Genomic DNA, 27,915 nt, shown 5'->3' on the forward strand with positions numbered 1-27,915 from the left:
TTTTGGGTTTATCAAAAAGCGTTTATTATTAATAGTCATAGTAATGTCACACAAATTCACAAAGTGTTTAAGACATGTCTGGCTCAGTTTGGTGTGTGTGTATGCAAGTATGTCTGTGTGAATTCTCTAAACAGTGCAGTTATAAATAAATGACCACAAAGAGAAGGAAAAGGGAAAGGTATATTGCAACAGGAAAATAGAATTCTCATTTTCAGAAGACAAACAGAAAAAAACAAAAAAAAAGGTTGTTCAAAGAGAACATTTAGCACCATCTATCCCGTTATCATATTCAACAGATAATATCATAAAATCATTAAAATCTCATCTAAAAAGCCCCCTATGGAATAAAAACAAACCAAAAAAAACAAAAAACAAAATTACGATTTCTCAAGAACGTTTTGGGAAAATGTAGTTTTGTTTTTTTGTTTTTTTTTCTTCCTTAATGAGCATACAAAGACAGCATTCCATTAGTCATCTTCTCTACGTGAGCGGTGTGCCTAGCGACTACAGGAAAGATGGCGTTATATTCAAGATAAAGATATCATTTAATATATACCAGAAGAAAAGGGCAGGAGTCATGAGAGGCAAGCACCAGAGAAACAGCAGCCCCCCCTCCCGCGGACACACAACCCCCACAATTCAGTTCATACAGAGCAATCGGTCACGATAAAAAAAAAAATTTAAAAAACCTCTCAAACTTGTACAACCCTATCAAAAAAGGGAGAACATTGATATCCAATAAATAGAAGAAACATTTTAAATAAAAAAAAAAAAATGTACAATGCAAAAAAAAAAAAAAAAAGTCCAGGAAATACTAAATCTGCATACTGGAACAAAACAATCAGAGGTACAATACACGATAAAACACCAGATGACGATGATCTTTTTTTTTTTTTTTTTTTTTTTTTTGAAGAGATAGATCATACGGAAATGGAAGAAATGAACAAAAAAGACCTGATGATGTGCTAGAGGTGTGACAACTGAATCTTAAATCTCCAGAAGAAATAAAAAGTAGAATTCGTAAAAACACAAGATTTACAACACATACAAGATTCGGAAAGACAAAATGAAATCCCCCCCCTCCCGAAAAACAAAACCAAAGTCTTTGAAACCCGTATGTTTTGAAGCATTCCAAACAATTGTATTTTTTTTAAATTCTTAATGCTTTAGAAAAATGTTCATATCTCTATTATTAGTATTTTTCATTTTCTCTCTTTTCTAAATACAAGTGACAAGGCCAATGTGGTATATATCTAGGCTGATCTAGTTTAGAAAAAAAACAATAAATTATTTAAAAAAAGAAAAACAGCACCCCACAAAAATTGCAAACAGCATGTACAAATTTCAGTATTCAAGACGACAAAAACAAAACAAAATAAAATAACTGTCTGGTACTGACAAAAACATGCCATTGAAACCATCAACTACCCTCCATAGTTTGTTCAATGGCAGCACCAACTGCCCCCTGGTTTTCAAGTTCACTGTTGCCAGGGTTTCTGGTCGAGAGCACCATCTGAGAGTAAACTGGCGTTTTATTGGCGGCTTGGTTGTTTTTTTTTTTTTTCTTGTAAACAGTGATGATGAGTAAACTGGTATTCAGCTGGCTGTTCGGCAAGTATTAGCAGTAGTAGTAGTAGTAGTAGTAGTAGCAAAAATGATCTTAAATAATGAAGGGAAAGTTGAAAACCAAAGTGAAACGGTGTCTTTTGTCCTGGCTAGCAGGAGTTTTGGTTATGGCTGAGGGGACGCAGGAGGGGAGCTCTGTCACCGGGAGCCGGACGGCGTGGCCTGGTGGGACGAGACAGACGAGAGGCGACGTTAGACATCAGCGGCAGACCACTCAACAGATATTTTGTTTAAATTATTTGGTCGGCAATCATTTCCTAGGCTCAAAAAACCATTGTTTCCCCTAGCAGTACAGTTTTTTGCAGGGTGGAAAAGCCTCTGAAACAGCATTTAGACCATCATGCGACACTAAAACTCCACTGAAACCAGGACTAATGAAATAGTTTTAGGGTTAGCAGTTAAATGAATAAAAAAAAATGTCTTATGTTTTTATGTAGCTGTAATCAGGGAGGAACTTCCATCATATCGGTGGTGAGTAAGAGTACTTTCAGCACGTTTGCCTAGTAGGGGCATATTTTGTACTGTGTTTCTCACTCAGAGAGCAGGAAACAAATGGATTTAGACCAGAGCTGCGTCTCTGCTCACCAGGCTGAAGCTGTCGTATGTGTTCATGAGCTCCTCTATGCGGTACTGCTCCAGCACCACCACGTTGGTCAGGCTGGGGCTGCGCTGGCGGGCGCAGTCCTCACAGTGAACCACGTACGTCTTCCTGCTGCTGTTCTCGCTGGTCACAAACAGCAAGTCGAACACCTCCACCTGGGACAGAGGAGAGAACGGGGAAATGTATCAAGAAACAATCGAGGTGTTGTTGAAGAGAGGAATACGAGTGGTGGAGACGGCAGTTTATCAACTCCTGTCATAACTTAAGTACTGTTGGTATGGAAATAGACTGTGCATCATTTACTAGCATTTATAGTTGTTTTTCTCAGTAGGACATTTACACCGTAATCATGACCTTTGACCTTTCAAACAAACAAAAAGTAGTTCCCGTTTTATTTTGAAGGGTGTAGGTGACAGACAGGCCAAGACCTTCTCTTGCCCCCAAAATCCACTGGCCTTTCTAGTGCTAATATATTTAATATATACAGCTTCTGGGAATGTGGCTCCAGTTCTGTCTGACAATGAAGTAGTTTACGCACTCTCAAGGATCTTTCAAGAAATGGCGTTCTTTCCTGACACACAACTAGAGAATTCTTTTTTTCCCCAATTAGCTTTTGAAAGGGAGAAGTAGGTGTGTGTGAGAGAGAGAGTGAGAGTAGTGACAAGAATTGAAAGCCACTCACATCACACTCGTTGCAGTAGTAGGCGGGCTCGTCCTTGACGCGACTCTGGTAGGAAATCTTCTTGCCTGTGGCCACCAGCTGGTCCCGCAGGATCTGGATGTGCTTGATGGACTGCAGCAGGCAGTGTCTGGCAGGGAGGGATGGGAGAGAGACCGATGTCAACATGAGGAAGCTATCAGAAGGTAGAGCCCCTATCTGGGATTGATATACATTTAGTCTATGTACAATGACCTGTAGTTTACACTGGATAATGGATTGGACCCTAATCGTTGTTTAGAGTCGTTCTTAAATGGACTGGTGAGGAACTGCCCACCACTAACAGTGTGATTTGGTTGATCTTGTCATTAGTCGGCCTGTACTCACCTGACCATCTTGTAGGTGTCTGGGTCGGTGACCTTGACAGTGCGGGCCACGTTCCAGGACACGTGGATCATGGGGACGATGGACTTGACCTTCTTCACCTCGTTCCACTCAAACCTCTCTAGGGCCAGCTGGTACTGGTAGGCTGCAGAGACACACAGAGCAATGTTGGAGATTACAACAAGCACTGTCTTCAATATATTTTCTGATTCCACTGAGTGTTCTGACACTGCCTGGCTTGGAGCATCGAGCCTTTCATTGTGTCCGAAGTCATTTCTGTTTCTTCTCACTGGTATTTGGTCAGTAGTTGGTGTACTGCTTACCGTGGAGAGGTCCGACGTTCCAGGCGATGTTGTTGCACCAGCCCACGGCCTGGACCCAGTGAACGGTCCCAGCGTTGATCCACACCAAGTCTCCGGGCCGCTGGATGAAGCGGTACACAGGGATGTTGGCCTTGTAGAGGTCTTCCAGCACCGGCCACCAGGACCCTGTCAGGTAGTCCACTCCATGCCTGAGCAGAAAATAAGAGGGTTAAGAGTGGCGTTAGAGCTGTGATGTTTGTGTGGAGAAAACATTGGACATAGTAACTTGAATTTGAGGTTTTAGTTAATGGAAAATTGACCCATGCACTCCTTGGTATTGGTTGCTTGTAATGTTGGTGATCTAGGAATTGAAGCTTATTCTACTACTGCACCCTGTGTAAGTCACCCAGTATTCGAATGTCAGCTAAATGCTTAAAATGTAAGTATATAAAAACTAATCGGGTGATGTTTTTTAAACAAGATCAGCTTGCGTTTTCAGATCTGACCCTGTCCACTCACTTTTCACAGAAGTCGCTGATAGCATGCCAGTAGTTCTCATGGACGGAGAACCACTCACAGTCCCCAGGGCCGATGTTGATGTTCACCGAGCAGAAGTTATTGTTCTCCTGGTGACCTGTTGGATGCGGAGGACATGAACTTTAGTCATACGCACTATGCATATCAGGGGTAAAATTAGCCACTTTTTACATTTTGTGCTATTAAGGCAAAAATCTGTTTTTATTTCAAACAATTGCTATGTATACTTAAAGTTGTTGGGCATCCATGGAAATTAAAACATTTTCTGTAGCTAACAGAGTTTTAGAAGTACAATCATACTGATCACACACACTCAGTGTGTGTGTGTGCGCATAGTGTGTGTCATTGTCCCTTACCAGGCGTCCGGCTCCCAGGGACCTTCATGTAGAGCTGGACAGTGTTCATGCCTAAGATAGTGTGGCCCACGTGGCTCAGCATGTTGCCACTGGATGCTACGCGCATAAAAGCTGGCAGCTTCTGCAGCTCCTGTAGCTGGGGCTTCCATCTGAGGAAGAGACGGCAAGTTGTAACTCCATAATCAGGTTTCATCCTTAGTGATGTTTGATGATTAGCTGCCTATAACTAGGCATACACAGTTGGCTACTAAGGACTGTTTATGATCATGCTGCAGTGTTGAGACACGACCACTAGGGGTCAATGGAACTTGTGGAAAAACAGTTTGAAGCCCCAAATGCAGTTATGTAACAGAGAGCGCCATGTTTTGCTAAAGAGAACACTATCGTCTTGGAGTGTTATGTAGAAGCTGCTCACCTCTTGGGATCTGACAGGTCAATGTTGGTGCCAAATTTAATGATCTTCCCCACTGGTTTCTGCTCACCGCTGAGGGAAGGAAAACATTAGAGCATTACTACAAATGGCAAAACACTTAAAGATGTGAATTTCTCCAATTTCTCCAAATTCACACCTAACAGAAGTGTGTCCTTACCTGGCGCTCTCCTTTGAGCTGTCCTTGCTGGGTGTGTCAGGACTGTTGGATAGCTTCTTCTCTTTCTCTTTTTCTTTCTCTTTTTCCTTCTCCTTTTCCTTCTCCTTTTCCTTCTCCTTGTCCTTGTCCTTTTCATCATCGTCATCCTCCTCCTCATCACTGCCTTTCTCCTCCTGAAAACACAGATCACAACATGGCTGTGTTTATCAGCTGGATCACAACACAGGTGACGACAGATTGCAGAAACACAAGAAATCCTGTCCTTCACTGACTCCCTCTGACACAACAAACCATGACACAGTAGTAGTAATAACAATAGTACTTGTAGTAGTAGTAATAGTAGTGATCAGTGATGTTCCTACACCAGTTTGATGCCACTCATGTATACTAATAATATATGACATAAAGATTTATCTCAGCCTTATTTCACAAATAAATAGGTGAGTAAACTGAATTTAGGTGCTGATTTAGGTGCTGGTTTGCTTCAAAATTAGTCATGTGATTACTACATCCCTGATAGTGGTGATAATACTAGTGGCAGTGGTAGTGGTAGTCATGGTGGTGGTGGTGAGAGTACTCAGGAGCAGAAAGGTGGTAGTAGTAGAACTAAGAGCATTAGTAGTAGTAGTGGTAATAGCAGTAGCAGTATGTAGCGTCCTTTACCTGCAGGCTCTCCTGGAAGCTGGAGGCCTGGTACTGGGCATACTTTGCGATGGTGGTGTGGGAGCGGCTGCTCTCACAGGGCCAGGTCTGACCCGTCCCAGTGGCGTCCCAGTTCTCATCAGCAGGCTGCTGCACCTGAGTCCTCACCTCCACAGCATGCTCTGAGTTGGCGTCCACCAGTGACTTGGTGGAGAACAGGCCCAGGTCTGAGAGAAAGAGGGAGAAAAATTTTAGAGATACACTTTTAATTTGATTGCACAGACTAGCCAGGGTTATTTTTAATTGCCACACAATTGACGCTGACTTCCTCATTCCTTTCCCCTTTCCCCTCTTTGATTCAGCAGTATCACTGCCATCAGAGTGCTTGCCATATGATTATTAGGTAAGCATATGTAATGTGAGGAATTTACTGGTCACTGTATGCGAGTGCAAACGTACTGAGTCGTAGTGATCCGGCCAGGCCCCTGATGACGGTAACTGGATTCTTAGGGTCTGTGCAGAACTGCAGCAGCACAGGGGAGAAGGCATCCCTCTTACTCTCCAACTACAAAGAAGAAAATTAACATGTCAATGCACAGTAACACAATCGGCTTCACCTCATTTGGTTTCATGCACAATAAATCGCCACAAGAGGGCAGCACAGGCATGTTTTGGCATCTATTGTATCCACGGATAGTGACTTACATAGATGCTGGGTGTAGGAGGGTTGAGCTTCTCTCTGGGAATGGGCACGTCTGAGGTCATGACGGGCTTGACGGAGAAGGCTGGTAGCAAGTAGGACTCTCTGAACTTCCCTTTCACCCTTGCACCCCTAGAACAGAAAGAAAATATATCAACAGATGCTAACACAAAACACAAGAAAACATCTCTCTGAGGTTTTAGCAACTAACTATTAATACTATTCCTTATCACTTTAGGGCCATGGAGGTGATATGTTTATGAGTTGTCTGCTCTCCCATGATTTTAAAGTGATCTTTCAGTTTGGTAGGGCATTATTAACTTTTGCTCAATAAATATATTATTATTATCTGATTCTACTTTTCTTTGTTCATAGAAATGTTGGAGAACGTAACAACGTGTTGCTGACTGCAGGTCCCCAGAGCACTTTTGATAGCTGCCCATTCATGAATCCCTGAGGTATGAACCCTAAATATTGAACATGTTCTACCAAGTGAAGATAACTTTAAATGTATTTTGTCGTAAAGTTAATTCATTCTCATTCCATTGCTCCACATTGTACTCACTTGCAGGCCCTGATGATTTCACTGGCAGTGTTTTTGATGCAGATGTCCTCCAGAGGGATCCTCTTCTCTTCCACCTCCGAGGCGATGAACGTCTCCCTGTCCCCGCTCTCAACTTTGATCAGGCGGATCTTCAGCTCCTTGGGTGGCCCATCCGACAATGCCTTCAGCTTCAGGAAGTCCATGGAACCCAATGAGGAACCGGACGATTCAGTGTCTTTTTTGCAGCCGGAGGATCTTTCTCCAGAACTCTGAGAGGTCCATTCGGCGTGCTCTCCTTCACTGGTGGAGCCAGCACTCGATGCTTCTTTGCGTTTCTTTTTTTCTGAGTCGGAGCGAGCCCGGTTCTTCTCGCGTACCTCCTTGCTCTGGAGGTCGAGGTCACCGAGGATTCTGCGATCCTTCTTCTCCTTGTGGCTCTTGCCATCCTTGTGCCGCTTGTGGCCGGAGCCCGAGCTGGAGCTGGAATGGGTGGAGGAAGATGAGGATGAAGAAGAGGAGAAGGTCATCTCTTCCCTCTTTTCTCTGTGCTTCTTCTTCCTCTCTTTTCTCTCTTCATACTTCTTGCTGCTGCTGCTGCTGCTACTGTGGCTGTGGCCATGCTTCCTCTTCTTCTCTTTCTCCCTATCTCTGTCCCTATCCCTGTTTTTGTCCCTCTCTCTGTTCCGTTCCTTCTCTCTCTCGGGCTTGTGTCTATCCTCCAGCTTGACATGGCTGTTGGGTTTATCAGCGGAGCTCTTGTTCGGGAGTGACTGCCGACTAAGCATGACCTCACAGCTCCTGCCCAGCTCGGCCAGGGAGGACTCCGAAATGGTGGTCAGCTTCTGCTCCTCCTTGACTTTCTTAACAGGCTTTATTGAGGGAATAAACTCCTTTTTAATAGAGTTTATCCTTTTATCTGTTGTTTCTCTACCGTCCCTCCAGATATCAGCCTCCTCTACTGTCAGTTTCTTGTTTTCTAACAAAGGAGTTGGGGAGGACTTCAGAGGTGGGACAGCCGGACTGAATCCTGGATGATTGGTGGAATCTGAGGTGGGGGAATTGCCTTGTTGCTGGTGGCAGATGTCAGGGCCCAGTGAAAGTGAAGAGGAATATTTGACCCCAACCAGAGCAGATGGAGGTGGTCTTCCAAAAGGCCCACCTCGGTAAGCGTACTTCTGGCTCTCTAGGACTGTCGCCAGGGACTTGAACATGCTGTTAACCCCTGTCTGGTGAAGGTGGGGTCTTTGGGGTGGTGGGGAACAGGAGGGGGTCTCAGACTCATCTTCGTCCTCCTCCTCATCAGCCTCGCTTTTAGCCGGGTCAGGGAGGCCATAAAGCTTGGCCAGGTCACTGTGGCGGTAGTTGGTGTTTGCTGCTCCCATTGCCATGTCCATTGACTGTTTAGGGTTCAGAGGGATATTTGGAGGAGCTTTCAGGCAGTCCTCATCCTCCTCATTGAGAGAGGAAGTCCGGCTGCAAGGGGATGCCAGAGAGCCTTGGCGGCTGAGCACAGGAGGGCTAGCATGGGGATTGGATCCAAACTCCTCCTGGTTTGGCTGATGCTTGGGCGCTGGTATGAGGTCTGGGGCGCACAGGTAGCTCTTGACAGGCTGGACGCTAGGGGAGAAGGTGTCAAGGAGACCTCTGGATCCTGTCTTCTCATTGCTATACATCTCCTCTTCCTTTTTGATAGATTCATCCAGCATTGCCATAATGTTAGCTAGACCATCAGGGAGCAGTGTGGACAACTCTGAGGGCTCCTCCTCAAACTGAGCACTGTCGGAGTCCCCGCTGCAGCTGCTGGCACTGCTGCCCAGGCTGCCAAGCCCACCGCTGGGCATCCGCTTGTGGAGGAGGCTCCCGGTGGAGCTGGAGGTGGTGGACGACGGGGGTGCAGGTGGCAGGTTGTCTCTGGGAAAGGCCTGATACAGTTTGGGGGGCTCTCTGAGTGCCGGGGTGGGGAGAGAGCAGAGACCTCCAGCGGTTTGCTGCTGGCTGCTGCTGCTGCTGTCTCTCTCCCTGACAGAGTCTTTGGATTGGCTGGGTGCAGCTTGCATCGTGGGGGGCTTGTGGGCCTGGTTGTGGTACGCCAGCTGGTTCATCCCTGAGGTATTGTGTGTAGATGAGGGACTGAGTGTCGTGCCGCCATTGTTGCTCCACATCTCCCTCTGCCTCTGTTTTTCTCTGGCATATTCCGTCTGAGGGGTGAGAGGGGGCGGTCGCAACCTCTCCAGAGGGGCAGTGGTGTTGGGGGTCTGGCCCGGAGGACAGGGGAGTACACCGCCACGGCTTAGCCAGGGGTAGGGGGGTGAGGCGCGAGTATTGGGGGGAGGTGGGGCAGAAGGAGGTGTGGTGGCAGAGGAGAGGCGAGGAGGTGGGGGTGTTGGGGAAGAGTTGCCGGAGAGCAGTCTCTCCAGATTTTCAATAGCAGTCTGCTCTTTGCCTTTAGCACTGCGCAGTTCCTCCTCCCTCTTCCGCTCCATCCTCCTCTTCTTCTCCTCCTCTTTTCTCTCCCACTCTCTTTGCTTTTTCTTTTCCTCCTCCTGCCTCTCCCATTCTCTCTTCTTCCTCTCCTGCTCCTGTCTCTCCCAATCTCTCTTCTTCCTGTCTTGCTCCTGCCTCTCCCATTCTCTCTTCTTCCTCTCTTGCTCCTGCCTCTCCCATTCTCTCTTTTTCCTCTCCTCTTCCTGCCTCTCAAGTTCTCTCCTCCTCCTCTCCTCTTCTTGCCTCTCCCATTCTCTCTTCTTCCTCTCCTGCTCCTGTCTCTCCCATTCTCTCTTCTTCCTCTCCTGCTCCTGCCTCTCCCATTCTCTCTTCTTCCTCTCCTCCTCCTGTCTCTCCAATTCTCTCCTCTTCCTCTCCTCCTCTTTCTTCTCCAACTCTTTCTTCTTCCTCTCCTCCTCCTGCTTCTTCTCCCATTCTCTCCTTCTCCGCCTCTCCTCTTCTCTAATTTTTCTCTCTTCCTCCTCTCGGTCCCTCTTCCTCCTTTCCTCAGCCTGCATGTGTCCCTCCAGCTCGGCATCCAGCTTATCTAGAGCCTCTTCAATGGACTGGGGGACGGAGGCCAGAGGACGAAGGTGGGGTTGGGAGTAGGCCTGGGTAGAGGCAGAGCCTGGCTGATGACCCAGTCTGGAGGAGAGGACTGGATTGGATGGCCTGGGGGCAGAGTTGACAGTGGTACGAGCTGCTGTTGGAGCCATCGGGCAATATGCACTAGCAGAGCTAGGAAGAGGGTTTGAAACTCTGCTCGTAATCACACTCTCCCCTGCCCTCTGGTGCCCTGAGGAGAACAAGGAAGAGGATGAGGAAAGCGCGGGACTACGCTCCATCTCAGCCCGACCATAGTATGACGTCTTCCCCTGCATGGGCTGGGACTGGGAATTGGCGGGTCCCTGCTGTTGTGGTCGGGGCGGTGCCCGCTGGTGCGGGTGGGTGGTAGTGCCAGCTTGGGCTCCCTGATAGCTTGGCTGCAGCAGGGCATCCAGCGGAGAGGTGGGGGTGGTGACTGTGCTGGAGGTCTGGGGTCCTGGCTCTCTTCCTCTCTGCCAGGTGTCACTCCTGATAATAACGTTTTTCACAGGGCAACCAGCAGGGGGCGATGTGGTCACTGTGGACACTCCACTAATACTGCTGCTGTTGGCATAGCAGCTGAGGGCCTGGGAGGCGGGAGGATTGGGGGTGATGACAGGGGTTCGGGCTGGGGGCAGAGGGGGGCTGACGTGGTGGTGATGCTGGGAGGAAACTGGAGCCCGACTCTCCACAACCTGATTCTGGCTCTTTTGGCCCTGAGGTAGCAGTCCTGGAGGCCTGTAGAGGCCCGACTCCTGGAAAAAGACAGAGAGATTTCAATGCACTAATTCAATAAAAAATCACTGTCTAGACAACTGCAGATTGTCTGAAGTGACAGAAAAGTTGGGTTAATAGTTAAAAAGTAAGCAATTCTATCCCTGTTCATTTGGGAATAATCTGCTACAATGAGAGTGATTATATCACTCATAATTGCAGAAGAAGATGGTAATGTGAACAGACTACAGGTGAGGTACTGGATGAGTGACTTGTACTCACCAGGGAATGACCGCTGGGCCTGCTCTGGTATCTCCAGGCCTCGTGGGGCCCACTTTGCTGTTGCTGAGGTACTGAGGTGCTGCTGGCAGGAGGAGGAGGTGGAGGAGGAGGGGGACCCTGGTGCCCCAGCCCTGGATGAGGCTGGAAGTGGCTGTAAGGCACACTGCTGCTGCTGGTAGCAGGGGGGTTTGCTGGTGAAGATTGGGTATGTAAATGTTGGTCTCTATCCCCCCTGGTCGGGGTAGATGGCGTATGAGGGAAGGCTTGGCTGCCACATCGGCCCCCAATGAGAAGGCCTCTCTGAGGGCCACGAGGCTCCATGGCCTGGCGGGGTGGAGTCGGAGCTAGTTTGGAGCTGGGGTGGGAGTATGAGGAGTGAGGGGACTGCTGGTTTACAGCCTGAGGTTGGAACGCAGCCTTCTGGGGTTGGGGGGCACCACATCCCTGGTTGTAGCTTCCAGGAGAAGAGGTCGGCGGAGGGGAGAGGGTCGAAGGGGTGGAGGAGACAGGAGAGGACTTGTGGGTGTAGCCGCCCATGCTTTGTTTGTTGGTTTCCTGTTAGAAAATAGAAAGAATACAATAGAATCAATACATCTTCATGGCACCACTCAAATGAAGGTTTTCCCATTGACTTCACTCAAATGTAAAATATCAACCCCTGCCACCCAGTACACCTATGTCCAATGTAGTGTTATTTTCTTACTGTTCGGACCTGGAACTCCTGCGACGGCGCGTTCTTGCGTTCAGTGGTGTGGGGCTGCCAGGGAGTGTTGGCCTTGTGAAGGGGGTTCCAGAAGGCCGGTTTTGGAGGGGGGTAGTGGCCCGAGGGCTGCTGCTGGGAGGGCAAAGACTGGCCCAGGCCAGAGAAACGCTGCAGCCCTGGATGGGACACCTGGAGGAGGGGGGGATATCACAAGAGTTATCAGTGGAAGATCTGACTAACAGGACAGAGATACGACCACAGACAAACAAAATCTTAGAAGTCATCTGTAATTGAGGTTTAAATTGCCAGTATCCTAATCTGAACATTGAAGGACGGCTCTGAAAGTCACCACACGAAGATGTTCTTGTTTCTGGCCCCTACCTGATCCGAGCTCTTCTTCCTCTTGCTGGGGCTGGGACAGTCCTCAGCGCCTGGGCGGGAGGACGGGTGGAGGGATGGCAGAGGGGTGTGCTGGATGACCGAGTGCTCTCCCAATGGAGGGGCCGGTCTCTTCAGCTGACCCCCTAGCATCTTCCCTGGGTAGCCCCTCTGCTGCTAACGGAGAAGTTAAAAGAATCAGTGGTGTGGCAGATGGAGAGAACTTTTCCACTGACAAGTCCAAAAAAGAGACTGATAACATTCATGGCTGGCCTTTCATCTCACCAGCCGTGGAAGAAATGAGGGAGCCGCGAGTCAGAATAGGGATAGGTTGTGTTTGTATGGATGATGAAACGTGATTGTAGCCAATTAAGGAGCTCCTACCTGCTGCACCTGAGCCCACATCTCATCTCCCAGCGGACCCCGGGGGATGTGCTGCTCCTGAGGACCCCCAAACTGAAGCAGACAGGAAAGAGTGTGTGAGCGACGGGAACATTCACCGTCTTTTTTTACAAAGCCATTTATTTTCCTCGGCTCTGCAAACCCTCCCTCTAACCCTCTCTGGAGACAATATCGGCTGCATTCTCTCTTACCTTCAGCAGTTGGTTGGGCCTGCCGGGGGGAAGGTGGGGATTGGGGGGAGGTCCGCCGCTGCCAGCATAACCTCCATTATGGAGACGGAGTGTGTGTTCGTTAGGCAGGGGCACGGCGGGATGTCCTTGAGGAGGAGGAGGGTGGGATTCGTACAACTGGCCTAGTTGCTCCCATGCTCTGTGGGGAGGTGGAGGATGAAGATGATGATGAGGAGGTCTCTGCTGCTCCCTCTGCAGGCCTGATAACATGGCCTGGGGGAGGTCCAGCTTCTCGCCTCCTCGCACTTGCATGGGCCTGGACAGCCAAAGAAAGTAGAGAGGGTTAAAAAAAAAAAGACTACACCATAGTAAAATTCCCCCACGACAAAATTCAAACAAGGACAACAAGCTTACTTTCATCATGTCATCTTCTGTAAACAAATCAACTTCTACTTTCTCAGGGACGAATTTTGTTCTTTTACTGATAGATTTACGCAAATATTTCAGACTCACCCATTATTGAAGAATTTACTGGGATGGTTCAGTCCACCCATAGGACCAGGAGGTAGATGGGGGAGGAGCTGGTGTTGGTTTATTCCAGGCGAACACCTGGTGAAGGAACAGAAAGAGAACACACACCCCACACCGTCAGATGACATTTCTTCACATCAGCACAATTTCTCGTCCATTCTCCCAAACACAAAAGATTATACTGCATATTTTTCACACCCAGGTTGTGGGATGAATTTCAGCTTTCAGTTAAACTCTGATGCGAAAAGAAAAAAAAACAGTTTTGAGTCCTAATCACAGGTTAAACCTGATGGATCAAAGTTAACAAAAAGAGATTTAAGCGTGGGGTGCGGACAAACATTCACACCCGGTGGATCATAACGCCGGGTGTGCATGTTTGTGTTTGTGTGCGTTGTCATGGAGACAGACCTGGCAGGTGGCGGCCAGGCGCGGCCACCCACGGGAGCCCATGGTCCCCGGTTGAGTCCGTCCAGAGGGAAGGAGTCCCGTGTGCCACGCCCGCCAAACTGCTCTACCGCGTGATGCATCCAGCCTGGGGAGTTAATGTTAGGACAGCGACATACACCTATGAGGAAAGTAGACGCTTTTCCATATGGCTTCATACACATATGGCTCATACACACATATAGAGCATATGAAGAGTTCTATTCCAAAATGCTGCACATCTATTTTGGAAAGGAAATTATTACCGATCACATTATAGGAGTATGTCTCACATTTTATAAAGACGTAGAACACCTGACACTGTTTAAATGGCCTTCTGAGTATTCCCAGAAGTAATCCTCTAAGTATCTGAATGCATTATTTTTAAGATACGGTTATAGAATAGTTACATTTTTTTGTTGCAAATATTCTGTTGCTACCCAGTCCTGCACAGCACATAAAGTACATCATGTATTCACAACCCTGAAATTGGAAGCCGTAGCATTAAAGTGAATCAGAGAGAGCGCTCTTACTCACCAGACTAGCTGAGTCTGTGAAGCCCTCCACTGCAGCACAGAGAAGGCCTCACTCCAACACTGAACAACTGTCTGTACCGTCTGACTCCTCTGTCTTCAGCACCAAGAAACCAAAAGCCTGTCGGCTGGAGAGAGAGAGAGAGAGGGAGAGATGAAAAGGAGAGCCACTATGAGAAATAAAGAGAACAAGCGAGACAGAAAGAGACATAGAAAAGTCAATAAATGCCAGTGGGCCCTCTATTATATAGGCTAGTTGGTGTGTGTGTGTGAGTTGGAGAGCCTGTCTGCAGAGAGGGGAGGGCGTAAGCAGAATATAGGGCAGGGGAGAGCTAGGCAGAGTCCAGGATTACGACTGCAGAGACGAACTGCCCCGCCAATGAAACCCTCTCGCTTTATTTAGGTCCAATTCTCATATTCCACCTTTCCTCAGCCTCTGTTCTAGTTCGGACATCCATTTCCCCAGGCAACATTGCCTGAACTTAAGAAAGTGCACTTGAAATCTGAATATAGCATGGGTGCCTTTGTCTCCGGCTGGCTGCTGTGCGTTGAGGAGCCTGTAGAGGGCGCCGGTAAACCAGCCGGTGTGGAATAGGATTATTACCCAGGCGCAGATGGCTCAGTGGGGAGCTCACCTATAGGAGGACAGACCTGAGGTTACTGTAATCCTTACCATGGGCCTCCTGATAACAAGAGACAGAGGGGAAGACTAAGAGAGAGAGGCCTTGGTCACCTGCCAAATGTGTGTGTGTGTGTGGTGTTGCAAGCACTGCCAAGTGTGCAAGCTGTATGATCACGTCAGGCCTGTGCTGGTTTTGTGCACGTGAGCACGAATAGTGTGCGCTCTTAAGTGGGTGCGCCTGCGTGTGTGTGTGTGTGTGTGTACTACAGCGCTCTAAAGGGTGTGTAGATGTGTGTGCAGGTGTGTATGTGTGTGTGTGTGTGTGTGTGCTTCCGCGTGCCCGGTGGATACACTAAGGTTTAATCTCATTACGGCAGGCGTGATGGAGAGGGAGAGGGGGGCAGGAGCGACAGACGGTCTGAACAGGATGGAAGGATAGATTAAGGAGAAAAGATGGGGATGGAGAGAAGGAGGGAGGGATGGAGGGAGGTGGAGTGGAGTGGAGAGCAGGAACGGTGCCATAGAAAACGCCCACACACCTTCCCACACACACACATTCACCCACATACACACGCGAGGAGATGCACACAAAGGAAACGGTTGAGGGGAAAACACATAAAAGAAGCTGACAGATAACTCCCACCCCTCCCTTCCCTCTGAAGCACCTGACGCGCAGTCTCACACACACACACACACACACGATACAAAAGACAGAAGGTGTCAGATACAAAAAAAGTCCATGTTTCAAAGTCCCTTGTTTCAAAAAAACAAAGAGAGACAGAACAAAAGAGACCGCTGCCAAAACCTGAGAGGGAAAACGGATGAGTATGCACCCACTCCCGCACAATAATATTACTTTTCTCAGTAACAACTGGTGTAACGAATACCTATTTCAGTTAAACGAATATTACAGTGATAAGTCAAACACATCATTTCTTTGGCTATCATCCCTGCTAAATATCAGATTGAAGATTGATTATCCAAAACAAAAATATCCCACTCCAATCCCATGATTTGTTTTGCATTAGTCATCATCATCCTCCTGAATTAGTTTAGTATCCCCACTACTCTCATTTTATCAAGCAAAACGATAACAACACCATTGGACGTCAATCATATTTGGCTTTCCTGATCATTCACAGGAGAGGTAGTTGAATTGTCTCAGGGAGTAACAAGAAAATACTTTGAAGTAAGTGACAACTAATGCGTAATGCAGCACTATTTTGGAGTCACAAGCCCGACACTGAATCACACGCGCACACACAGAGGTTATGATTCATTTGTCTTGCTCAGCACAACGCTCCACCATCAGTTTTCCTAAATTAGCTCTGGTAGTACGCAGGCCCTCCTCCCACCAGTTCCTCTTCTCGTCCTCTCTTCCACCCACCGACTCTGGATGTCTCTCTCTCTATTTAAAGCCCGGTAGGGGATATTTCAATCGTTCCACACTTTTAGCTTTTAGCGTGGGGAGTGGAATAGAAATATACGGCGCAGCACGCCACCCTCTCTATCTGTTCCCTTCCGCCTCAGAGGGATCACCGTGCACCAGGCGCCGCTGCTACGTAAAGATAGGCCGGCTGAGAGGCTTGGCGTTAACTGTCAAGGCTGCATCAGACATTCTGCTACACAAGCCCTCAAAAGCTAGAGAGAGACACACACACACGCAGACACACTCACACTGAGCATACCTTTTAGAATAGCACCAAGTTATTGATTCACAGTCGTGTTAAGTCTCAGCTTCGGCTGCCAATCATCTCTCTGGGGCCTCCTCAACCCTGAAAGACAAGAGAAGACAAAGACGTTCATGTCAAGCTGTCATCTGAACGACATCAAGCCGTGTTAAAACACAACGCTCACAAGTGATGTTCAGCGCTCTCGTGCGCAAGAGTGCTCTTTGTTCATACAGGAATTGAACCCGAGGGTCTCAAACCAGATCATTCATTTCGCTGTGGGTTTTATTGGGGGAAAGAGGGGGGTGCTGAGGAGTTCTTGGTTTCAGTATGAACTAAGAACCTCCTTTTCCTACTTCTTCTCCTACTCTTTCTAGACAAAAGAATCATCACTTCTTCCCCTCCCCCCCCCTCCTCCTCCTCCTCCTCCTGGTTTCCTGACTTCTGAGGTGACGAGCCTGGTTTCAGAGCAGTGTGGAAAACCAGAGGGTGGCTCGGAGGCGAAAGGGTGAATCAGCAGGGGGGCCGACACAATGGGAGTGAGGGGGGCTCTCTTGCGCTCTCTCTCTCTCTCTCCCACACACACACACACACACACACACACACACACAGACACAATGGTGAGACTGACTGTGGCAGCTTAGCAGGCGAGCCGCTACACAAACAAGGCTGATCCCGCTCTAACAGGAAGAAACCCGGCGCGCAAAGTCAACTATCACACGTGAAACGGTGGCACGGGAAAAACAAAACAAAAAAAATAAAGCACGCGGCGTCACAAAGAGAGAGGGAAGAAAGAGAAAGAGAGAGAGAGAGAGAGGTGGTGAGGGTGAGAGGTCTAAACGAGGACAAACGTAGAGATAAAAAGAGAAAGCGTGAGAGAGAGAGAGAGAGACAGACAGTGTGTGTGTGTGTGAGAAGGTTGAGTGCAAACAGGGACACGGTGGCGGGGTTGTAATTACCACTTTTATAGAGGGTGTGTGTTTATGTCTGTTGTGACCAAACAGCCGTCTATTCCAGTCGCTAGCCTGGCTATCACGTTGCTCACAGTCACCCTACCGACACAGTGTGAGAAACTCAGCACTCTGCAACCAGATAGTGTACACACACAGCAGACAGTGTTACATACCAGCTCGGGTTCTATCAGACCATACCAAAGTGATGAAATGCGGTTATACAGGCTGCGAGCCGGTGTGTGTGTGTACGTGCATGCGTGTGAGAGAGAAGAAAGAGCGTGCGCGTGTGTGTGTTTTGCTTTTTGGGGAACCCCCGATGAGTCAGCGCTCTGGAAAAGGGCTTACCCCAAAACCGCCCACCCCTCTTCCTTAACCCCGCCCTCCCTGGGACGGCACTTACAGTCAGGTGACCGGGGGCGTTTCATCGCCGATGACGTGGTGGCAACGGGAATTTCTCGGACTTCATGATGTCACTTCTGCCTTTTGATGTTGCACAAGGCACGGGTGAGTTTGCGTTTGCGTTTGCGTGTGCGTGTGTGTGTGTGTTACACAGACAAACAGGATGTGATGACAGGCTGCAGGGGGTTTTATGGCTAAGAGAGGAATCAAGCCGAAAACCAAACCGCAGGTACCAGAGAAATGATGAGGCAATTTACACTGTACACGCATGTTGATACAGATGTTGATCAATTTCAGGTAGTCGTTGCGTTGGTAACTGCAGTAAATGAAATATTTTGGTACAATTGGTACAATACAAAAAAAAGAAAACAAATGATGAAACCAATCCTCGCTCTTTGGCACCCTGAACGCCACAATCGCTGGTTGGGTTTGTGCTTTCTCCTCTACTTGCTCACCAGTCAGGCATAGCATTCAAGCACCATCATGCCTCCTACTCCATAGTTGTGTTGGTGAAAGTCATTTGAGGACCTTTGCTACTCACAATCTCAACACCACACTGAAACAGCCCAGTATTTTATGCACCATGATAGCAAACCTTAACTTCAACATCAAACAGTTCATCCATGTTCACCCAACAGATGACGCAATTCGATTTTATATCAAAAATCCCCCCACGGTGCATCCTGGGCCAGTGAAATCCCCCCTTTCCCTCGACACCAGACATCAAAGAGCTCTTCCTGTCAACACCCTCGTCGTCGTAGTTACGCAATTTATTGTCCCGGCAACACCAACCACCGGCCCGGGAGGAGGAGCCGACAGGGAAGCTTCGGCAAGGGACATCGCCATGCCAACCCGTTGCCAACCACAACAACCAGGAAGTTGGAGAGAAAATAAGGGAGCTCTGTCGAACGCTCCATTGCGTCTAACAAGGAACACACACACACACACAAAAAAAGAAAAACCCCGCCGTAATTTCAGGTGACTCACTAACCAAAGTCATGAGCTCGCGGCCGTGCACAGTGGAGCGTGCTTAGTCACTGTTACAAGCTGTAAGGGGGGGAAACAAACGGTTGAAATTAAAATGTTCAGATGACGTTTGTCTCTGTGCAGTAGTAAGCCAGACCCAAATATATCCACACACTCCTCCCCTCCTCCTCCTCCTCCTTCCTTCTCTGCCAACCACTGGCACGGTCTGGTCCCCGGCCAGACAACCACACTGAGGCCAGCAGAAACAAAAATAGACTGCAGAGAGACGCGGGGAAGCAGCGAGGGTATACACTGCAAAAAATATCCACCGTAACAAGTCATTTAGACCAGGATTGAGTCTTTAAACTGAGTGAAGTGAAACAACTCTGCATTGGAAATAGGTTGAATTATCTGATCCTGCTGGCAGATTTTTCCACTTGATTTAAGAAAATAAATATTTGAAGACTCAGTACTGACTTGAGATGGAGATTTGATTTTTTTGCAGTGCAGCAAGGCCAAATAATACTGAAGGGGAAAGAGACGGCGTGCATGAAGAGAGACAGTGGATGAGAGCACAGAGAGAAACGTGAAAACTAAAAAGAAAGACAGAGGGGCTGAAGCCGAGGTGCCTGGAGAGTGTTACTGTCCTAGTAAAGCCACTGTAGCGCCTGTCCGATAAGAAATGACCAGATAAGGTTTGGGTTGGGGTTGGGGGGCAGATAACTGAAAACAGAGCGAGGGACGGTTCCGGTAGCGCCGAGTTTTTGGCCGAGGACAACGGAAAGGCCATGCATGGTTCTCTCTCTCCCTCTCTCTCTGTCTCTCTGTCTCTCTCTCTCTCTCCTCCCTCGCTCTCTCTCTCTCCACTCCATTTGGCCGTTACGTAATCGGGCCCAGATAGAGATCGTGTTCTGGAGGAAACACCATTCCTTTCTCTCTCTCACACACACACGCACGCAGAGGAGCAGCCAGCCTCTGCGTCCTCCACCCCCACCTTGTTGCCAGGCTCCCTGCGTGTGTGTGTGTGTGTGTATTTATTTGTTTGTGTGTGTGCGCACGTAAGTGCGTGGCGTTCCAAGTCGGTGATGCGGGCTACCTCGTCACATCCACGTCCTTCCACACACACAAAGAAACTCAGAGAACACTTCAACAGCCAACACACACACACACATAGGGCAGTGTGGGTCAGCCCAGGACAGCGCAAGCAAACATTTCTTTGTTTCTTCACACACACAGAAGCATCTGACCTCCGCGAAGAGAAGATTATCTCCCGCTAGCATCCACCTCAACAACACAACCTTCCATCCAGGCCACATGCAGATCCAGAGAGCTGACCTAACCCTTCACCCTGTTCCACCCAGGCCTTCTGCGCTCATCGGCGGCACGCTACCCAGACATAACAGCACGATAGCAGGCTCTTATTTGTCTTACTTTGTCTCCTCCTGGCTTATATGCGTGCTCCCTCACATCTGCTCTACATTCAGGGCATGACAAGAGAGAGAGAAGCCATAAAACACAGAGGGGAGCAAGTTACCCAAGATCCAAACTCCTGTCCACGCAGAACCTTTGCTCAACATTCGGTCGCTTTTCGACGCACGGGATCAACTGTAGGCCGTGTTTCCCGAGACAAACCTACGGTGAGAAACCGAGGTGTGGAACTGGCACCAGCAAATGCCAGCCACCGACCAAATGCTGCTTCAGTTTGGCTGTCGCTGGTCAGCCGCCTCATCTTCCATCGATTCTCTATCCTAACAACTAGTAAAGCTATTAAGATCACACTTGCTGAATTTACCAAAACCCAAACATAGCTTCCCAACCCTCATGAAACCCTCATGAACTTAGAATAAACGGTTAGTCTACATTTCAGTCTGTCTGTTGAAAGAGAAACAGAACATGGAGGGGCGGGGGCATGAAAACATGAAAAACATGAGGCCCCTTTTGTCTCCTCCGCTCACCACCCTGACATCTGGGCCTGTGACTGACAACACACAACTGGGTAAGTGTGGTGTATCTCTCTCTCTCTCTCTCTCTCTCTCACACACACAGATGCACATGTGTGTGACGTTAAAGAGAAGGGGAACAGAGAGAGCCTGACTCAGAGCAGAGAGGAAGCTGTCGTCACAGCCACAGGAAGTAGGCCTCCCTGAGGGGTGTGTGTGTGTGTGAGGCCTTGGGGAGGGGTTAGGAGGCTGAGGCTTCCTGTGGAACAGATATGAACTTTGTGTGTGTGTGTGTGTGTGTGTGTGTGTTTGTGTGTGTGTGAGCATGGATTCACACGCTTTTGGCTGAGAGAAAGATGGTAAAAATGAATGTGGGCTTACGCAAGCACTACGGTGTCTGCAAATGTGAAAGAAGGAGAGTCAATTCAAAAAAGCTTGAGGCCACTTTCACTCGTGACTCTTAAAATACACCTCAGACACCCAGTCATCCAGTGTGAGTGGTACGTGTGTCCGACCCATGACTCAAACAGGCCTAGTGGTCAACACAAACAAGGCAGTCAACTGACTTGAAAATGACTTGAAAAGCCATTCGCTTGGCCATGACCCTGGGTGTTAAGTGAAAAGCCTTGTTTCCCCTCTTTTTTTTTGCTTCTGGTAAAGAGAGGGAGTGAATGACAAACACATGATGGCAGAATGAGTGTGTGTCTGTGTGTGTGTGTGCTGACTGAGTAACTTGCCCTTCCAGTCACTTGTACTCCCAGCATCACTTTCACAGAAACTCAGAGTTTCAGAGGAAGCGACAGTCTGGATTTCTCGACAGACAGACGGTGCTGCTGTGCATGTCGCTGTCTGAATCGAGAATTCTGTCTGTCTGTCTGTCTGTCTGTGTGTGTGTGTGTGTGTGTGTGCGTGAGAGACAGTGACTCAACACATGAACATGTGTCTGATCAACAACTGGCAACTGCTTGCTCACCGTCACTCTCGATTTCCACACTTCAGCTGCCTCAAAAACCCCAAACTTTTCTTTTCTTGCCTCCCCCGGGGCGATCGGTTTTCGAAAAAACAAATCTGAGAAAACCTCAGGAGAAAACATAACACCCTGTGTGCCTTTCTGATAGGAAAAACAGCCTGAAATCACAACGGCAAAACCCCCCTCCCTCATACTGCTCTCTCTCTCCATCCAGGTCCTTCCACTCTACATCCAGGAACACACACACACACACACACACAACAGACAAGAGACTCTGTTCCCTTGGTAACGGTTGCTAGGGGGAACCGGTCGCGTCTTCGCTAACAGTTATTAAGCTAGAGAGGGAGAGATGGACGGAGAGAAAGAGTGGGAGATAGAGAGAGGAATTCATAACAAGGTTTATGAAAGGTCTCCAATGATCAACATGTTTACAGAGGTGCAGGTCGGCTTGACCTCGCACGTCATTCCTGTTCCTCTTCCTCCCTGGATTCACAAACAACATTACCTCTCATCAGCAGTGTGTGAATAAGAGAAAACAACATGGATGTGTGTGTGCCTCAGAGTTAATGACGGCGTGCGTACAGATGGCCGGTCCAGCGTTGCTCTTATACGGTGGGTGTAATTACCGATCATTTTGACTCTATCAGAACAGCCGTGACGCAGGCTTTGTTATGACTTTGTTATGGCATTTGTTTACCGATTCCGCCACATTCCGATGTCATCGGTCTTTTCGTTTTTTCTCTCTATCCCTCTCTCCCTCTTCTCGTCTTATCACTTTATTTTGCCGGCATGGTCGAGGCGGGTAAAGTAGTCACACATGAGGTTAAAAAAAAAAAAAAGACAGGAAGAAAATTCTTTCCAAGGTGTGTGTGTGTAACTTTGTGTATGAGTCACACACACACACACGTTGGTTTGCACACCTCCCTTCCACTGGAGCATCATCAGTGGCAAAGGGCCAGAGATAACAGAGAGGAACTGAACTTGCAGGGAAAACTTTCCCTCTCTCTCACTCTGCTGAACGGGCAAACAGTTACATGACATAAACAACCTTAGTTCCTTAGCATGGTCTATAAATGGCTTGATATAACATTATTTTCTGTGATGTGCTTTTGGTTACATCTGATTTTCCCACCACTCCTGTAAAAGCTCTCAGTAGGTTCAAGGCTCAACTTCTGGACAGAATTATAGTCTGTGTGTCTTTTTTTCCTTATTGTTCTCGGGTCCAAAATACAGCATAATATAACCTTGAGCTAGTCTAAAGCTGCACGTATTGGATCTCCATTAGTGTGTTATCTAATACAGCTGAGATGCCTTAAAAACAACTCTTTACCCCATCAAAGTAGACCCACGTCCCGTTGTGGGCCCTAGCCCCTAGTTTGAGAGACCAGGATCTACACCTCAGCTGGCAGTCTCACACCGCATGGTGGAATTCCACACTGGCTCGACTGAGTTTTTACTCCCCCCCCCCCCCCCCCCCCGGCCCCTACCTGCCTCTGCTCAGACCTTTATCCTGCTGTCTGGACATGCTCGCTTTGCTGAAGCGTTAACATGCACCGCAGCAAACTAAATAAACCAGTGGACACACCGAGGTGGAGCTGCCAGGGATTCTCTTGATGCTATTTGTCAAGAAGCTGCAGTGTTCCTCTAAGCAGAAACGCCATGTGGTGAGGTAGAGGTCCCATATTAGTCAGGTTTCATGATTTTGTTTTCAGATGCACTATGGTTCAGGTTAAAAATTTAAGGCAAACCTGCTGAGTGGAGGCTTTGCAAAATGCTGCAAACTGGCCTGATTGGAAGGATTTCAGTCATTCTTTACTGAGGGGAGCCAATCAGGACCAAGTCCAGTTGTGATGTGTTAACTTGGTTTTCGACAAGGCAATGACTTTAAATTTAACCACCCAAACAAAATCAAAGTTTAACAATATCAGCATCTTTGATGATCTATGACAGGGCCCCTTTAAATGCTCTGTGTCTCTTCTGTGGCGCTGACAAGAAGCGACGGGGAATTCCTCAACTGGTTTCCAACCTCGGTGCCAACTAACAAGTAGAAGAACTTGTGTTTTAACGCCTGACTTATTAGGGAAGAGGGGGTGTTTGAAAAATCGTCAGCGAAGCAGATGTTGTCCTGCACCTCCCTCATTCCTTCTGTCTCACTTTCTATTACTCTCTCTGTCTCTCTCCCCACCTCTGGAGAAGAAGCGACACCCTTTCGTGGAATGATGGCAACTATGCAGTGTCACAGAAACTATGGTTTCATCATCAGCTCCAATCACTTCCCCCACACACCCACACTTGCTTGTGTTTGTTTTCGGACACACGGCAACAAAAAGTAGCGGTGAGGCACGACAACTCTGAAAAAAGAAAAAACGTGACAGATTTTCACACGGCCGAAGCAACAAAGACACACACACACACGCGGCTCTCGTTTCATCATCGCCAACCGTTGAAGGAGTGTTAGGTGACTAAGCAGTTTAAACCAGCCTACTGACCCATTTCTCATGCCAGCCGGTCACCTACACACACACACACCTACACACACCGCTCTGTCCCTTCACACCCATCCCCTAACACAGGGATTCCCAAACTTTTTCATGTCAAGAAGCATCCGAAAATAGCCGATTTAGACCAGAAACTCTTGTTCAATACAGATTTTATCCAAGGAACTCTCATCTCGGTCGATTATATTCAATTTTACATAATAATATTAAAATTAAACTAATCCTCATTTTGCTGGGGACCCCCTGTAACACTCCCATCAAAGCCCACAGGGGGTCCCAGGGCCTGAGATTGGGAACCAGCACTCTTACACACACACACCAGCCTCTTCTGCTTACTCAATATGAAGCTGTGTGAGTCAGTCACTATTGTTGAGTTGGCAACATTATTTCCATCATCATCTCCCTCACTGGTGTGTGTGTGTCGCTTTAATATTACTCCACGTTCGTCATCACCCATAGTAGAATGGGCGGCGATTGTTCATTCACACACACTCACATACACACACTCCTATTCAGATCACGGGACAAACGGAGGCGGGGGAGCTGAGGCAGCACACAGCCAGCCAAAGAGAGCGCGCAGAGACTTGGACCTTAACTTTTTACAACCTCCCGACATCAAAAGGACAGACAAAAACACGCCACCGGTTTCCATGTCAATCGATCTGATTGATCGGAAGTGAACCTTCAAAGGGTTTTTTCTCTCTCTTTTTTTCACGACCCCATGCCAGCACACTCCGCTCTTTTAGATCTAGGGTCGTTTATAGCGGGCAATAAAAATGCATGGTGGGTTATAAGGTTATCTGATGACCAGTGATGTGGTTGTAAAGTGGAAAAAAAGGTGGGTAAGCGCGTAAGTCCAAGCCAATAAGCCAATAACAACCACCAAAACAAACGAGAATTAATTCGATTTTTAGAAAAGCATTAATTTATGCCCCCCGCCATTGAAAGACCACATTCTTCATTTCATTTCTATTAGTTGGATACTTCTTTTTATGCCGTTTACTGCTCGTGGCTTCACTTTCTGTGCGTAATTTCGGTGCAGAGTGCGCTCCAAAGCACACAGAGGCGCGCCGGTCATCAAAAACAAAGACGTGCGCGTCAGCTGGTAAGGTGTGAAGGTTGATTTTGTAGTTTGCTGTATCGTTATAATGGGGAGCAAAGATCAAGCAGAAATCGCTATAAATGTAGCCTATTTGGAAGCCTTGGAGTCTTATCAGAGGAGCGTTCTGTTCCCTGTAAGGTGATAGCGTGGTTTGGCGACCGACGTCTAATAATAGATCACACTGATTAAATAACACGATCTGGTCCGACTTTAATGAATTGACTCCCCCAGAAACCTAAAAGACAAGCACCAAAACAGCACCCCTCCCCCCGAAAAAATGAGGGATGCAAATCACTTCCTTTCAATCCGGCTCTTTGTGTGCGTAAGGACTGACTGGGGGGTGGAGGTGTGGGGGGTGGTGGCAGCTATCCATTCACTTTATACGGCTGCCGACCTCGGTGCTCCTGCCCACCCCCCACTCCTACTCCCACTGCACCGAGCCACCCACTCCTACACACACACACACACACACAATGGCGTGAGATCTCCTTACACAGGCAATTTTCTCTCCCTGTCCTCTAGCTCTCCTTCCCTTCCCTTCTTCTAGCCATGGGATGATCCTGTGTTTTAAAGCACGCGGGTTCCCCAGACCGGGCGTCCCGAAGCAAAATGAGGATTAGGTTTATTTTCACGGCTTCATTCAGTAGACACTGAGAGCAATGAATGGATAAGGATGACTGCTTTTCACTTTCCTCAATGTGATTATCAGCCAGTCATATAGGCTTAATTCTACACTAAATCACATCTACCAACAACAGTGATCTCACACGGGACAAAATCTGATCAAACGGGGGTTTATCTGGGGGTCCTTACCACGAAAAAGTGAGGGAACCCCCATTTCAAGGCACGCCATTACACAGAAATAACACTAATCCAGATGCACCAACCGAATAAGCACCTATATTGCCCATGTGTGGTGATGATAAATCGCGGCTGAGAGAACCAGAAATTCAAACTATCGCCTTTCACTGAATTGACACGCACGCGTGGGCTACAAGGAGTCATTTGCGGTGAAGAAAATACACAGCGAAATTCCCCCACCTCATCAGTTGGAGACGTTCAAGGGTTCCGCTTTAATCGATTACGATAATTCACTCATTGTCCTTAACAGCAACAGTGCCTCTCTTCATCAACAAACACACCATTAAGAAAGCAGCGAACAAGGGCTATAGTAATCCTATGGTATATTTAAGAAGGATACTATACAGATATCACATCAATACTATACGTTAAGTCACTATAGGAATACTATAGGAATATTATACTGAGAGACCACGAATAGCATAAAGTAGGTTGGTTATTATAGTGTTTTACCAATACTATTCCAACAATGTAATTATCTAATTGTGTTTTGTTTACATTAGTGGCTGAACACCAGCTTGGAGCATAAGTTTTTAGCTTGCTCGGCTTTAACATCCCAGTTTACAACCAAAACAAAGTCGGCTGGACTTTTAAATGCTCCCGGCTCACACAGGCAGCTAGCAGTTACAACACAGCAGGGCAATGGTCTGGTCCTGCACTCACCGTTCACTGAACTGTCTCCAATGGACGCTCCAAAAAACATGAAATTACTTCCAAAATCGTTAATATGTATCCGGTTCCTCGTGGTCCCCGGAGGGCCCCGCAGTGTCGAGGCTTGTATCCGCAAGTTTGGAGCTCCGAGCCTGCAGATAAATTCCCGACCAGCCGGCTGAGCGGAGCGGAGCACAACAACAGCCTTATAATCCCGGTTAGTCTCTGCCGCTTCCTCTCGAAACAACCATGAAACTTGTATCGCCCGACGCCCCGAGAAGCTCTCTATTGTCTCGAATGTGGTCGCCGTTTCATATTCTTCTTATTATTATTCCGTTTTGTGTTTCCCTTCGCCGTGCAGCGACGGTCCGGCTCGTTCTCTCCGGTCCGCGTCGAGCTCCTTTTTTCTCTGCCTTCACACACAGAGGCAGCCAGGCAGGGATCGTATTGCGCGAGCTCTGTTTTAAAGGGACAGAGCCACACACGCACACACCGAGAGACACACACGCACGCACACACACAGAAGCACATACACACACCGACACACACACGCCCCTCCTGACGTCACCGCACGGCCCCGGAATTCCCTGACAGCGCAAACTGGCACCGAGTCCGACTCCCTCCCGAGTCTCCGGTACCGGAGCTGCTGCCCCAGCCTGGAGCCTCCGACTAGGTTTAATTTGTTTATTTTTTTTTGTTTTTAATCCCTTTTTCTTTTGAAGCGGACTCGTGACCGTCTGTTGGACCCGTTGAACGGCACGAGCGCATTTCCGTGTGACCGGCTATTTTTGGACAAGGAAGAAGTGTAACCCTGACGCCATATTATCACAGGAAGAGATATAATATGGTGTTATGATTAGGTTTACTACACACCAAATATAGTTGGGTATATGTCTGGGTCATATATACTATATATGTATGGATTATATAGACTATATAGCCTATGTATGGATTATAGAAATGTATAGATACACAAGATATTATGGTGTTATGATTAGGTGTACTAGCCTATATACTCTCTATATAGTTAGGTATATGTATGGATTGTATGGGTTATAGAAACATATAGATATGTGAGATATTATGGTGTTATGATTAGGTATACTATATTATATACTATATAGTCTATATACAGTGT

At 47.8% G+C, this 27,915-nt stretch overlaps 1 protein-coding gene across 7 annotated transcripts; it reads right to left on the reverse strand.

Annotated features, from left to right (window-relative positions):
• Nucleotides 1-27,198, reverse strand: kdm6ba (lysine (K)-specific demethylase 6B, a). Of its 7 annotated transcripts, XM_078281736.1 has the most exons (23): nucleotides 26,790-27,198; nucleotides 16,456-16,542; nucleotides 14,150-14,273; nucleotides 13,598-13,721; nucleotides 13,172-13,267; nucleotides 12,680-12,974; nucleotides 12,471-12,542; nucleotides 12,090-12,263; nucleotides 11,709-11,897; nucleotides 11,006-11,560; nucleotides 6,962-10,764; nucleotides 6,402-6,528; nucleotides 6,156-6,261; nucleotides 5,718-5,923; nucleotides 5,055-5,227; nucleotides 4,880-4,948; nucleotides 4,465-4,613; nucleotides 4,091-4,205; nucleotides 3,593-3,780; nucleotides 3,273-3,414; nucleotides 2,910-3,036; nucleotides 2,212-2,382; nucleotides 1-1,788 (listed from the first exon to the last, which is right to left on the reverse strand). In XM_078281736.1, the coding sequence occupies exons 4-23, from the start codon at nucleotides 13,714-13,716 to the stop codon at nucleotides 1,765-1,767; spliced, it is 6,900 nt and encodes a 2,299-aa protein (XP_078137862.1). In that variant the 5' UTR covers nucleotides 13,717-13,721; nucleotides 14,150-14,273; nucleotides 16,456-16,542; nucleotides 26,790-27,198; the 3' UTR covers nucleotides 1-1,764. The 7 variants fall into 7 exon arrangements, with proteins under 7 accessions (XP_078137862.1, XP_078137863.1, XP_078137864.1 ...); XM_078281737.1 differs by lacking the exon at nucleotides 16,456-16,542; XM_078281738.1 differs by lacking the exon at nucleotides 13,598-13,721.
• Nucleotides 27,199-27,915: the final 717 nt, after the last annotated feature.

The sequence above is a fragment of the Centroberyx gerrardi genome, chromosome 23, assembly GCF_048128805.1.
Source record: "Centroberyx gerrardi isolate f3 chromosome 23, fCenGer3.hap1.cur.20231027, whole genome shotgun sequence".
Lineage (NCBI taxonomy): Eukaryota > Metazoa > Chordata > Actinopteri > Beryciformes > Berycidae > Centroberyx > Centroberyx gerrardi.

What these genes read in the sequence shown, in the direction of transcription:
- kdm6ba (XM_071923091.2), bottom strand. Translation starts at nt 26,829, where the DNA reads ATGTTTTTTGGAGCGTCCATTGGAGACAGTTCAGTGAACG. An exon ending in AGGAGTTCCAGGTCCGAACA is followed by an intron (nt 11,561 to 11,708) that starts GTAAGAAAATAA and finishes ATTTTCTAACAG; the next exon opens with GAAACCAACAAACAAAGCAT. An exon ending in GAAATCATCAGGGCCTGCAA is followed by an intron (nt 6,529 to 6,961) that starts GTGAGTACAATG and finishes TTTCTGTTCTAG; the next exon opens with GGGTGCAAGGGTGAAAGGGA.